This window comes from Helianthus annuus, chromosome 9, assembly GCF_002127325.2.
Source record: "Helianthus annuus cultivar XRQ/B chromosome 9, HanXRQr2.0-SUNRISE, whole genome shotgun sequence".
NCBI classification, from domain to species: Eukaryota; Viridiplantae; Streptophyta; class Magnoliopsida; order Asterales; family Asteraceae; genus Helianthus; species Helianthus annuus.
Window position 1 is genome coordinate 27,443,920 of NC_035441.2, and position 15,216 is coordinate 27,459,135.

General features: G+C 37.2%; 1 protein-coding gene across 1 annotated transcript; it reads left to right on the forward strand.

Annotated features, from left to right (window-relative positions):
- The first annotated feature begins 976 nt into the window (after positions 1-976).
- On the forward strand, positions 977-2,136 carry LOC110875439 (GEM-like protein 1). The gene is made up of 3 exons (XM_035976888.1): positions 977-1,073; positions 1,701-1,972; positions 2,107-2,136. The coding sequence occupies exons 1-3, from the start codon at positions 977-979 to the stop codon at positions 2,134-2,136; spliced, it is 399 nt and encodes a 132-aa protein (XP_035832781.1).
- Positions 2,137-15,216: the final 13,080 nt, after the last annotated feature.

Here is a 15,216-nt window from a genome sequence, read left to right on the forward strand (position 1 = left end):
TCACTTTCCACTTATACCCTTTACTAAAAAACACGGGATACCATTAGGGTTTCAACTTCATTCATTTCAAAACATTTCAAAATCGCCCGCTTCCCTACAACCCTCTCTTTCTCTCTATCCCTCTCTGGCGATTCAGAACGATTTCACTAGATTTGTTCCTCTCTCTGGCGATTTAGGAACGGTTTCACAAGATCTATGAAGTTTCAACAAATCGATGAAGATTCTTACCTCCTGGTTCCGTTTTCCGGCTTTTATTGGCGTTTTGCAACATTCATCAAGGGTAAGTGACACTGTCCTTTTGATTCTGAACACTATTTCTTCATGTATTCACTGGATTTTACTTACGTTTGTTTGTGTTTTAAGATAGATTTTCGTTTTTTGTAGGTCATGGTTTAAAGACTAGATCTGGTGAAGAATAATAAGAATATTTGGAAGAAGACAACAAAATCATGGAGAAGAATCAGATCTCGGTGGTGGGAGTTCCAGATGTGATTCCCGTCAAGTATATGGAGGTGACCGAGGTTTTAATTTCAGTATAGTGGATAAATTCCCGTCTTTTTGTGTTCATGTGAAGTTTCGTACTTATCAATTGAATTTACAGTCTGTCAATCTATGTGAACGAGGTTTTAATTTCAGTATGGTGGATAAATTACTTGATAATGTGTGAAACTTCTAGATCTGGTCTGTTTATATGCAATTTGTAGAAATGATTGTGCTTAAATTGCGTTCTCTCACCAAATAATTTCTGTCTTATTCATGGTAGATTTGTCTGAAGTACTATTTGCTTTTTGTACCAAGCAAGAGGGGGGGAGCCAGGTCTTCCTGTTTCTTTCTACGATTTGAAGTAGCAATGCTGAGTGGATATTGGTGTCGGCTGCTCCCGTGCGGGATTCTTCAACCAAGAGTGAGTTTACATATTATTAATAATACCATCCCATGTTAAGCCATTATATGTTTTGTTTGTTTGGCAGATACCATGGATTCGGTAAAGGTTGTGGTGGGGAGATGGGCGAAGAAGGCCACTGAAGCAACCAAGAAGGGGCAAGAATATGCTGGAGATATGTGGCAATATTGTATGTTTCATTAATTTTATATATCTATAGTGGTACTGGTCGCATTACATTAACTAAAAAATAAAAATGGCTATGGTAAGTAAAATTCCACTTGATATGTTTGCATACATACAATATAACTCAAAAGATGGTTACCATGCAAGTTAGACCCCATAGTTTTCATCATTTTTGGTATAATTCTCTGAACAATTTAGTAAAGAGGTTTAATCTTTGTCATCACAAGCGTAAGTTGAAGTTTTGGCATCATTATTCATTACATATGCATCATCATTGTCTGAACATGTGAATAAAGATGTTTATTATCTCAAGTGTAAATACATCATAATTTTGGACACATCACATACTAAGATTTGTTACCGCCTGCCTGGTAGTGAATCTTTGTATCAAGTAGTATTTGTATATCTATTGGGATTGATTTGACTTCTCTTCTACAATTGGTAAGTGATATTCGGTTATTTTTTATCATGTTAAAGAAAAAGCAAAATTATCTGAAGGCAATGTAATTGGCTCTGAGATGGATGAGAAAGGTAACACAATTTCACACGGGTGTGGAGTAATAATGATTACTGGACTCTTAATATTTATACATATTTATTTGATTAACTCTTTATTTAAATGTGTTGGCAGTGAAAACAGGTCCCAGCATTGCTGATGCTGCTGTTGGAAGAATTGCTCAAGGAACCAAAGTTCTTGCAGAAGGTGGATATGATAAAATCTTTAGAACAACATTCCAAACCATTCCTGAGGAACGGCTTCTCAAGTCGTATGCATGCTACCTATCAACTTCTGCAGGGCCCGTCATGGGATTACTCTACATCTCAACTGCAAAGCTTGCATTCTGCAGTGATAATCCACTTCCATATAAAGTTGGCGATGAAAAGAAATGGAGCTATTACAAGGTCAACTCCCTTCTTCAGTTATGCCTTATTTCATTTCAATATATTCAATTACCGCAGAGGTCTCTAATGAGGTAACACATTTGTTTATCTAGATCCGATGTTATTGTTTCTGATTATGAATTTGCATAATTCAGGAAGATGCGAAATCCGATGTGAGGCCCTAATTTTGTGATTTTTTTCCATTCGTTATCAGCAGCGGCAAACCCCTTCCGCCGGCCTCCTTTTCGGGCTTGAGCTCTTACAGTCTGTGGTAATGATGCTTGAAATTCTCAACTAAACATTTTTAGGAAGAAATATTTAAATTAAGGGGGTGCTTGGATGTGCTTCTGATGTTTCAAGTTGTAATTATCATGTTTACTAAAATCATTTAAGACCCCATAAAATAGAATGACCAAAAAGGACGTGCTTGTGAGTTGTGATTGTTTATAGTACTTTAGAATATAGTGTTTTGAATTTGTACTTTCGTATTGTGTTGTTGTTAGCACTACAGATAGCTCATTCTGATGATTTGAAATGCAGGTGTCCGACACTGACCTTGCAAAGGAGTTACATAAAAAGTACAGTGCGGTTAGTACTTTATAGCTTCTTTCTTTAATGCTATCGTAAACTTTGTGCGACTTTTTAATTTGTTTTTTTTCTCTGACCACCAAATGCCATCACAAAACCACCAATCGCCGCACACTTCTGATTCTCCGCCGCTGAAGTACGCCGCAACCAACCCTCACGTTCTGCTAGATTGCCACCATCGTCGACTCAGCAAAATCAGAAACTACATCCCCGTACATAGCCCTAAATTCACTAACTTAAGTGATATGTTTTCCGCTGCATCGCGCGGGTAAACGGCTAGTGTGTATATATATATATATATATATATATATATATATATATATATATATTTTAAACAGCTCAGGAGTTATACCCAAGATTTATACCAGGAGGCTCTATAGTTGAACTCTAAAGTTACAAAGTGAGTCCATTCTACTTTTCTCACCGTTTGTGAGTCATTCTTCTTTTATCACATTTTTTTGCAATACAGTTATATTTAAAAATGCTTTTCAAAAACCCTAAATGTTTATTAGATATACTTACAGTAATTAAGTTTTTATATTATACAATAGTTGCCACTATGTGGGATTTTTATACATTACTTGACCTTCGTTACTATTGGCCAAAAAGTTAGCCGATAGTAGCATGACCACAAGCACGGGGGAAATTATGCCCCAGTAGCCATAGTCTATAACTAATATTATTTTTACATTACTATATTAAAATATTGAATATATCTTACAAATTTATATAAGATATATGGAATGGGAAATATTATGCGGTTGGTTTAGGACACCTAGCTAGGCTAAGTTTGTCAAAGCAAATTGATATGATGAATAAACTTATATATAAATAATGAAAAAGAAAAAGATTTAAATATAATTTACTAGACTATTAAACATCATATATTTTCTACAAATATAATATAATATGTAATATACTAAATTATTACATGTTATATTTGACATAAATGTATATCATAATAAAATATGTCAAAAATAATATATTCTACTTTTAATATACTAAGATTATATTTTAATCTTAGTTACGTTAATATATTAAAGAATAATATCACAATTATTTAATTAATATATTATATTTGATAAAGTTATAGCTATTAGTTTGACAGAAAATGATATATTTCTTTTTCTGGGTTGAGTGGTTTTGTGCCATAGAAAATATATTTGACAAAGTAATATCACGGGACACCACTAAGTCCGGAGTCACTAGTTGAGAGAATGATCAACGGTGACATAACCAAATGCACTAGTTGAGAGAATGATCAACAGTGTTATGACCAGAGTCACTAGTTGAAAGAATGATCAATAGTGATATGACCACAGTAATATGACCCGAGGCACTAGTTGAAAGAACGATCAACAGTGATTTGACCACCGTCACAGGAGTCGCCTAGTGACCAATATAATAGTAAGATATACTATATATCTATTACTTGATAAATTCACTATTGGACGAAAGTGAGCCAATGAGTGATATAACCACTGTCACATCGGAACTGCCACCATGTGACAAATACTGATTGAGTTTTGGGTAAATATAAACAAATATAAACACTCTTAATGCTGTAAAGTATAACAATATATTTTCATAAAAATGGAATGAATTCGTTAGTATTTATTACTGATAAAATGTTTTCAATAGGTGTTTCAGGTAACTTGTTGTAAAGATAATAGAAGCCAGCTATGGAGCACTGAAGGTTTAAATAAAGTGGCTATAAACACCAGAATAAAAGAAGAAAATTATGTTTTATTTATTTGGGTTTATTCCTATAAAAACAATTGAATTAAATATGGTTTTAAGCCTATTTGTTTAATATTAAAAGTTTGGTGTTTTATAAACTCTGAAATTATTTCCTAACTACGATCCTGATGAAAATTTTTCCGCAGCATAATTAAGAAACACCGATACCATCAGACTGGTTCACGGCTCCCGCTCCCGGGCCGGGGGCTGTGACACTCCGCTTTGCCATTTTGTTGAGATGTGTGAGGACAAGAAAATCGTAGTTGAATACAATGTTGAGAGTGATCGTTACAAATTAGGCACACTTTAAATTATATTATAAATGAAGAAAATGTATGGATATTGTTATAAAAGATATAACTTTAATTGGTTTTTATATTAATAAGGTTGTAAAAGAAAATAAGTTAAAACATTGCGACGAAGTGGTATGTGAGACAATGAATTGTTAATTATCGTTGAGCAAGGAAAAAGATATGGTGGTGGTGAAATTAATTTGAAACTAGTAACCATCATGTTATTAAATAGAAAGAGATTATTGAATGGCTTTAATGGCTAATAAATTAATGAATTCTATGTTTGTTGCTAGGGGTGTACGAGACGTTGAAGGGAAAAGAGAATTAATTGAGAAGGAATCAATATAGAGGAATTAATAGCATAATATAATTAATCAATTGGTTTTTGGATTGTTATTCGTTGGGCTCTTTGTGAATTAAAAATAAAGGCCTATAGAACTTCACTAATGGGCTGTGGAGTTGAATGCATGGAACAAAAGGAAAAAAGGGAGTTTGCAATTTGGGATATTTGACGGCAGAATGATATAATTGTTTTACTTGGGTTGCAAGTTGGAGGGAATTCTATTATTTATTTTATCACAACTGCCATATATAGAGGGGGAGGGGGGGGGATCGCAGCCGTCGCACAACATATGAGGGACGAATTAGATTATTCTCTCATTCATTCAAGCTAATGGAATCTAACCAACTCGGGATGACAACCGAAGCGGTGAAGACAAGCATGCGCGGCTAAACTCCTCGTGACTTCTGCCCGGATGAACGTTTACATGGTTTGACATAATTATTTGTTTTTTTGATTCTTGTAAACTAGTACAGCTTGACCACTTGTGTTGGATTATTGGTAAACGTTTCTTGTTTTTGAATTGCTTGTCATTTATTAAGCGTATTGGCAACTTTCTTGCGTTGTTAGCGGGTTGGTAAATTGTTGGGTAATTGATACAATCAAACGGGTTATTGGGTTGCATAGTGAATCTTAAAAACTATCCCTATTAACTAATCAAATTCATTAATTCCGAGGCCATGTCTATGTGGTGTTTTGAATCAGAAAACGGATTATATTAAAACGGGTATTCGGGATTCCGGGTGGAGGTTACTTCTTCTTAATATTGATAACACTTTTCGTGACAAATTGTGTTTTCTTTACAGTTAAACAAACAAACCCCCAATTTAGATAGTTTAGTTTTAATTAATTTTCTTTTACGCTAACCACAAATTCCCCGTGGATACGATACCCTACTTACACTATCTACGTAGTTTTAATTAGGTTTTTGATTAACCCTTACGACAGTCATCAGAGAGGTGAAGGAGGTGAAGTTATGAAGGTTTGTGTTGTCAAATTCGCCGCCCATGTCGCATTGTATGGCTTGGATAGGTAGGCGAAATTGGGTTGTGACAAATTGTTGAAAACGGGTTATTTTGAAAAATTTTAAGATCTAAAACGAAGGGGATAAACCCACGTGTATTGGGTAAAGTCGTCGATTATAACCAAATAATACTTATAGCCCGCATGAGACACGACATCTCACGTAAATTGTATTGGAAAGAGTTTTTACGTAAACTGACGAGACACGACATCTCACGTATTTACGCCGCACATGAGGCTAGATGGCATTTTACAGGGATGCTCGGTAGCATCGATTGTACATCGAATGGAGAAATTGTCCAAGAGAGTTGCAAGGGGCGTATGTTAGGGTGACTTCAAAAGACCAACCATCATACTTGAAGCGGTGACGTCTAATGATTTATGGTTTTGGCATTCATATTTTGGTGTTCCAGGTTCAAACAACGACATCAATGTTTTGCACACGTCGCCATTGTTTCATACTGTAACAGATGGTACTGCACCCTTCTGTCTATTCTATGTTAACGAAAGATATTACAGACCAAGGGGAACCCAAGTTTAGAGCTGAAATCGACATGCTTTCTAAGTTGCGCCATTCTCACTTAGTGTCTCTAATCGGTTATTGTCATGAAAATAACGAGAAGATCCTCGTTTATGAATACATGTCCAATGGAACCCTCTACCATCAGCTACACAAAGCCGATACTCCTTTAACTTGGTTGACACGGCTCAACATAGCCATAGGCGCGGCACGTGGTTTGGCGTACCTTCACACCAGCAGAGTCATACATCGTGACGTGAAAAGTTCAAACATTCTTTTAGATGAGAACTGGACGGCCATGATTTCGGATTTTGGTTTGTCCAAAATCGGCCCAGATAATCAACCAATTTCTTGCGTTAACGCAAGTGTTAAAGGCACATTCGGGTATCTTGATCTAGAGTATTTATATACTAGAAAATTGATAAGAAAATTCGACGTTTACTCATACGGGATTGTATTATTCGAATTGCTATCTGGAAGGCTTGCTGTAGACGAACGCAATGAGGAGGACGAATGTAGTTTGGTAAGGTGGGCTCAAAGATGTGTCAGAGAAAGAAAATTAGATCAAATCGTTGATTCTAATATCAAGGGAACGATTGCTGCCAAGTGTTTAAAACGGTTCGCTCAAATTGCAGATCGTTGTGTGCACAATGATCCGAAAGAACGTCCTTCCATGACTGAGGTAGTGGCCTCACTTCAGGCTTTAAGTGTACTACAGGAGAAATCAAACATCGAGTTATCAACGACTATGAGTTTCAGTTGGATAGTGCCAAAGTATTTAGTTTACGCAATAAACCCAAACGTCGGTATGAACAAACTTTTCCTAGTGTATATGCACTGTTGTTTGTTCATGATTATTCACATGTTTAATTTTTTTTCTCAATTCTATAAGATTTACCTTTCTTGTTCACCTTCTTAGACCAAAGTGGAACAGTGATCAGAGGCGTAAATAAGTTTAGATTTGACGAACTGAAACTTGATACATGGTTGGGTAAAGGAAGATACGGAATGGTTTACAAAGGTTGGGTTGATAAGACGGAAATGCCCATTGCAGTTAACATACTTCATCAAAAGAAACCTGTAAGTCCTGAAAAGCCTGAGTAAAGTGTGTAGTATTTTTTTTTCTATCTAATTCTTATTAGGGCTGGCAATTTTACACGAATACACGACACGAATTTACACGAAGTTAACAGGTATCGTATATGGCCTTAACAGGTATGGTGTACCAAACAGGTAGACATGAGATTACCTATTAATTTTCATGTATAAACATGTTAAATACCTGTTAACACCCGTTAGTACACGATGAGAAATTAAATTAAATAAAACTCATCAGCCCTGTGCGTGTGGGTTCCTTAATTCCTTTCTATTTTCATTCCTCATTCAATTAAAAAAAAAATTCCTAAACTCCCTCTGTAACTCTCAGATAGCATGTCATGTTCGTGTTTTTGTTCGTGTTAACAGGTAATTTTCGTGTTTAACAGTTGAACATGATGGGAAAAAACGCAAAACCCGGTCACAAACGGTAAACACAAACGCGGAAGCAAACTTCGTTTGACCAAGACTTTTCCCAAACTAGAATGAACCTGTGAGGATGCAAACAAATAGGGTATCCCAACTACAATCAAAACAGCCCCAAACAGCCCCGAAAACAATAATAATAAGAACACCAAATTTTAGCGTGGAAAACCTCTCAAGAAAGGAGAGTAAAAACCACGGGACTACTAGAGCCGCTTCAAATCCACTATCACCAAATTAGAGCAATACAAAGTCTTCCCTAGGTCTACTAGAGGCATACAATAATCATCATACACTTGGAATCAACAACATCAAGCATATGGAATCAAATACAAAGACAAAAGAAGGAAATGTCACCAAATTCTGCAGCAGCAAACAGAGGCTGTGCAGACGAACTTCCAAAGCTTATTTGGACAAACCCACCGTTGGATAAGGTCTCCCTGATGTCCGAATGACTGTGCCAAAAATTCAGAGCGATCCAACGGTTCAATCTCCGGTAAATGGACGACCTTTGCAGCTAGGTTTTGAAGTGATGGAAATGAACTTCTTCTTTTGTGTGTGTGTTGTGTGTGTTGTTGTTGCTGTGATTTTAGGGTGTTATATTCAGCTCAAGACCCCTGCTTCTTTTATTCAAGATAAATAAAACCAAATGGCCCAATAAGAATTATTGTTGGGCTTCCACATGGGCCAAAAAACCCAACAATTCTCCCCCTTTTTGGCCTATGAGGAAGAGTTCGCCATCCCGGCGATCGAGCAACAAATCTTCAACTTCTCCCTTGCCAAAGATTTTGTTAACATATCAGAACCATTATCATCGGTATGAACTTTATCAAGTTCAAACAACTTGTCTTCAAGAGCATCTCTAATCCAATGATACTTCACATCAATATGTTTTGTTCTCTTGTGAAACGTAGAATTCTTAGCAAGGTGAATAGCACTTTGATTATCACAAAGAACCACGTAGCGTTGTTGCATAAAGCCAAGCTCTTGCATAAACCTTTTCAACCACAACAGTTCTTTGCATGCTTCTGTTGCTGCAATATACTCAGCCTCAGTTGTAGACAAAACAACACACTTTTGCAGTCTTGACTGCCATGAGACAGCTCCCCCTGCAAAAGTCATCAAATATCCAGAAGTGGATTTCATGTTGTCTTTGTTTCCCGCCAAGTCAGAATCAGTATAACCAACAAGCATTGGCTCTTCATTCCCAAATGTTATACCCAATTTGGAAGTACCACGTAGATACCTAAGAATCCACTTAACCGCATCCTAATGCTTCTTACCAGGATTTGACAGAAATCGACTAACAACACCTACTGCATGGGCAATATCAGGTCTTGTACACACCATTGCATACATCAAGCTTCCAACCGCTGATGCGTATGGAACTTTATCCATGTCTTCAATCTCCTCCTTCGAAGAAGGGCAATCTTTATCGGTTAGTTTAAAATTGGGAGTAAGAGGTGAACTAACCGATTTGGCTTTATCCATGTTGAACCTGCGAAGCACCTTCTCAATGTATTGCTCTTGTGATATGTGCAACTTCTTTGAAGCTCTATCTCTAGTAATCCGTATACCAAGAATTTGTTTTGCTGGCCCCAAGTCTTTCATAGAGAACGACTTGCTCAATTCCTTCTTCAGCTGAACAATTCTCTCTGCATTCTTGCCTACAATCAACATGTCATCAACATAGAGTAATAAAATGATAAAATCATCATCACCAAACCTCTGAAAGAAAACACAGTGATCTGAAATGGTCTTTCGGTAGCCTTGCTTCCCCATAATAGACTCAAATTTCTTGTACCACTGTCTCGGTGCTTGCTTCAACCCATAAAGACTTTTCTGAAGCTTACAGACATAGTCTTCTTTACCTTTAACCTAAAAACCTTCAGGTTGCTCCATATAGATTTCTTTATCCAAGTCACCGTGAAGGAAAGCTGTCTTGACATCCATTTGCTCAACCTCAAGATCAAGACTAGCTGCCAAACCAAGAATCACTCGAATGGAACTCATCTTCACGACTGGAGAGGAAATCTCATCAAAATCAATACCCTTTCTTTGACTGAACCCTTTAACCACCAATCTGGCTTTGTACCTAGGCCTCGAGGTATGTTCTTCAGTCTTCACTTTGTAGACCCGCTTGTTCTTCAAAGCTCTTTTGCCCTTGGGCAACTTTACTAACTCAAAGGTATTGTTCTCATACAAGGAATTCATCTCATCTTGCATGGCTTCAACCCACTCCCTTTTGTGTTCATCTTCCATGGCCTCTTCATAACACTCAGGCTCTCCCCCATCAGTAAGCAAGACATACTCATCGGCAGAATAACGGACGGAAGGATGACGATTTCTTGTAGACCGTCTGAGTGGGACAAATGTTGGCATGCCTGGTACTGGTAACTCTGGATGAGGACCCTCATCTAACTCTTGCTGCTCTGGAATATCATGATTATCAGTACCATGTTGTTCATCATTTTGAATATCATCTTCATTATGCGGCTCAGAGTGCTGTGGAGGAACTTGATCCAAATCAGTAAGATCATCACTATGTTGAGGAACTATCTTTGTCATCTCAATATCTTTCAAACTTTGATCTTCAATAAAATCAGCATCGAAACTTCTTATGAGTTTCTTCGAGATTAGATCATAAAACCTGTGTCCAAACTCATCTCCCCCATAACCAAGGAATATACATGGCTTGGTCTTTATATCAAGCTTTGTTCTTTCATCTTTGGGAATATGCACAAAAGCCTTGCATCCAAAGACCCGCAAATCATCGTATGAAACATCTTTGCCGCTCCAAACCCTGTCAGGAACATCAAAAGACAAAGGAACACAAGGAGTACGATTAATAACATTTATTGCGGTGTTCAAAGCTTCACCCCAAAAGGAATTAGGCAACCCTGCATGTGATACCAAACATCTAACCCTTTCAACCAATGTTCTATTCATCCGTTCTGCTAAACCATTCAACTGTGGTGTCTTTGGAGGAGTCTTTTGGTGCCGAATACCTTTCTCTCTACAGTAAGCATCAAAAGGACCAATGTACTCACCTCCATTATCTGTTCGAATACACTTGAGCTTCTTCTCAGTTTGTCTCTCAACTAAGGCATGAAACTGCTTGAACACGTCTAATACTTGATCTTTAGACTTCAAAGTATAGGCCCAAACTTTTCTCGAATGATCATCGATAAAAGTGACAAAGTACAAGCAGCCCCCTAGTGTTCTAGTCTTCATAGGACCACAAACATCTGAATGTATTAAATCAAGTATATTGTCTTTCCTATGAGGAGGGTGACTCTTGAAAGAAACTCTTTTTTGTTTACCTGCCAGACAATGAGAACACTTCTTCAAATGAACATCGTGCAAATCGGGCAAGGTATTCTTCTTCAACAAAATAGACATCCCTTTTTCACTCATGTGAGCGAGTCTCCTATGCCATAAGTCGGTCATATCAACATTCACTAACAAATTGACCGAGTCTTTGGAGATCTTTGGATGTGTTCTGTATAACTTTGAACTTCTTTTACCTCTTGCCACAATCAAAGAACCACGAGTGAGTTTCCAAATACCATCACCAAAGGTACTATGGTAACCATTATCATCAAGTAAACCTGCGGAGATTAAATTGAGTCTAATATCTGGAACATGTTTTACATTGTGTAAAACCAACTCCATCCCAGTGTCAAACTTCAAGCAAACATCCCCAACACCTACAATCTTTGATAGCCCGTTATTACCCATCTTAACAACCCCAAAGTCACCAGGTGTGTAAGATGAATAAAATTCCCTTTGTGATGTCACATGACACGTAGCACCACTGTCAACAACCCAACTCGAATCATCACGTGCAATGTTCACCATATCATAATCACAACAAATGAAGAACTCTTCAGTAGCAGTATTAACTTCAGCAGTATCATTGCCACCATCATCCTTTTTATGATTGTTATTTTGATTGTTGTAATTAGCTTTCTTGTTCTCCCTTTTTAATTGTCTGCAGAATTTAATTGTGTGTCCTTTCCTACCACAATGATGACACTCATAATCAGCAAACTTACCTCTGGACTTACTACGATGCTTCCCTTTATTACTCGGACCTCTATTTTGAGCTCTCCCAGTGCTCTCTATGGTCAAGACATCGGATTGTGAAGAGGAACCTTGTGATTTTCTTCTCATCTCTTCATTTAAAATACCGCTTTTAGCCATTCCCATAGTAATAATACCATTTGCTGCAGAGTTGGACAATGATGTCCTAAAAGTCTCCCAAGAATCCGGTAAAGTATCAAGAAGCCATAAGCCTTGTACCTCGTCTTCAAACTTGATACCCATTCCTGCAAGCTGATTAATGATACCTTGAAAAACATTCAAGTGATCAGTAATAGGAGTTCCATCATTGTACTTCAAGTTAATCAACTGTTTAATCAAGAACAATTTATTGTTTCCGGTCTTCCGAGCATACAACTCCTCAAGCTTGTTCCACAAAGTACGAGCGTGAGTCTCACCGCTAATATGGTTCAAAACATTATCATCAACCCATTGGCGAATATAATCACAAACCTTTCTGTGCAATATATTCCACTCTTCATCTGTTTTATCACCCGGTTTGTCGGTATTAAAAACAGGCATATAATAATCCTTAACATAAAGGAGATCTTCCATCTTGCCTTTCCAAACATGATAATTAGAACCATTCAAATTCACAATCCTACTTGTATTAGCTTCCATCGTTCAATCAAGTTTTAACCCAATAATAAGAGCCAATGGCTCTGATACCACTTTGATGGGAAAAAACGCAAAACCCGGTCACAAACGGTAAACACAAACGCGGAAGCAAACTTCGTTTGACCAAGACTTTTCCCAAACTAGAATGAACCTGTGAGGATGCAAACAAATAGGGTACCCCAACTACAATCAAAACAGCCCCAAACAGCCCCGAAAACAATAATAATAAGAACACCAAATTTTAGCGTGGAAAACCTCTCAAGAAAGGAGAGTAAAAACCACGGGACTACTAGAGCCGCTTCAAATCCACTATCACCAAATTAGAGCAATACAAAGTCTTCCCTAGGTCTACTAGAGGCATACAATAATCATCATACACTTGGAATCAACAACATCAAGCATATGGAATCAAATACAAAGACAAAAGAAGGAAATGTCACCAAATTCTGCAGCAGCAAACAGAGGCTGTGCAGACGAACTTCCAAAGCTTATTTGGACAAACCCACCGTTGGATAAGGTCTCCCTGATGTCCGAATGACTGTGCCAAAAATTCAGAGCGATCCAACGGTTCAATCTCCGGGAAATGGACGACCTTTGCAGCTAGGTTTTGAAGTGACGGAAATGAACTTCTTCTTTTGTGTGTGTGTTGTGTGTGTTGTTGTTGCTGTGATTTTAGGGTGTTATATTCAGCTCAAGACCCCTGCTTCTTTTATTCAAGATAAATAAAACCAAATGGCCCAATAAGAATTATTGTTGGGCTTCCACATGGGCCAAAAAACCCAACAGAACAGTCGTGTTAACAGGTATTAACAGGTAATTTTCGTGTATATCGTGTCGTGTTCCTGTTTGAAAAAAAGACACGATAAGTTATCGTGTCGTGTTCATGTATGGGATTTCGTGTATCGTGTCTTATCGTGTCGTGTCGTGTCTTATCGTGTACGGGTATACACGATATGTCAGCCCTAATTCTTATGAAGGAACTCAATTTTGAAAGTTGAATGCAGTCCAATCTGGAAACGTTGAAAGAATTTGTTCATCCCAACCTTGTTAAGCTCGTAGGATACAGTTTCCAAGGTGAACGACTATGTCTTTTGTATGAATTCATGCATAAAGGAAATCTTGGGGATCTCCTTCGTAGCGGTAAGCAGCATAAGTAACTCGAGGCACAAACCAAATACTTTTTTACTCAAAATGGTGCGTTTTAACTTGAAATTTAAATTGTATGGGTTATAGGAGCCGTAGCACGACTTCCATTGGTTACAAAGGTGAAAATTGTAGTAGGAATTGCTCGAGGGATTGTTTTCTTGCAAAAGATACAATCACAAAAAAGATGGTCGCGTGCGGGTGAGTCCTGGCTGGACAGACGTAAGATTTTGCTAGATGAGGTAAAACATGAGCTGGTCTTGTCTTCTATCGGTATTATCTTCACTTTTCTTATTGGGGTGTATAGCTAATAACAGTTAACAATATATGACTAAATGTATAGCACATTCACACAAGGATTTGAAGGATTTATGCATTTTTTCTTAGTTTGTTGGACTAGTACTACGCTAATTCTGCGATCACTTTCTAAACAACTCTTACTGATTTTAATCTGTGCACAAAATATAAATCTGCAGGATTTTACAGCAAAGCTTTCAGATTATGATGTTAGTACATTGGTAGACGCTGAATATAACATAGCCTATCCGGATATTTATGGGGCCTTAGAGCTAAAGAGCAATCTCTCTGGTTATGAAGTAGTATTTGTAGAGGTTCTAACCGGGGAAAGAATCTATAGTTCTAATAGACTAGAGAAGATTGATCGTTTGTTCCATCAATGTGGAAATGGCTCATTGCAACATGTTGCACAGTTGTGTTTTGAACTCTGCAACGAAGTTGATTCGGAATCAAAGATGGTAACAATGTTAAATGAGCATGATGTGTTGATACGAAACAGACTGAAACTCTGGTTAAGGAATACACACAGCTAGCTAGGACTGTTAATTGTCAAGATTTGTATCATGTTTCTGGGCAACAAAAGTTATCCATCAAACCAACTGGTTGACTCATATTAGGCAGACTGGGTTGATCGTCAAGATTGAAGAATTACCTAGGCGAATTGGGTTAGTCCATGTAATTATAAACACTGCGTTGTTTTGATTTTATTTTATTTATACTTTGTAATTGTAATATATAGATGTACTTTTCTTTGCATATAATACTTACACACACTTATTCCAGATTATTGGACTAAAACCTACGATATTTTAGTTTCTAGGCCACATTTGATAGTACTAGATCAAGAGTCTTAATCATGCATGATGCATGCTACGATATCTTGGTTTAGGGGTCTTAATATAATGGCAAAACTATGAAACAAAAATCGAGTGTGCTACTAATTATCATTTCAAGGAGAGATATCATTGTCTTTAAAGAAATTTCCCCAAACCATTTAATAAAAATGTTGTGCATCAAGTTTCATGGTGGATTGCTTCCCTAACTATAGTTAAGAAATGTATGTAGATTCCCAACTCAACAC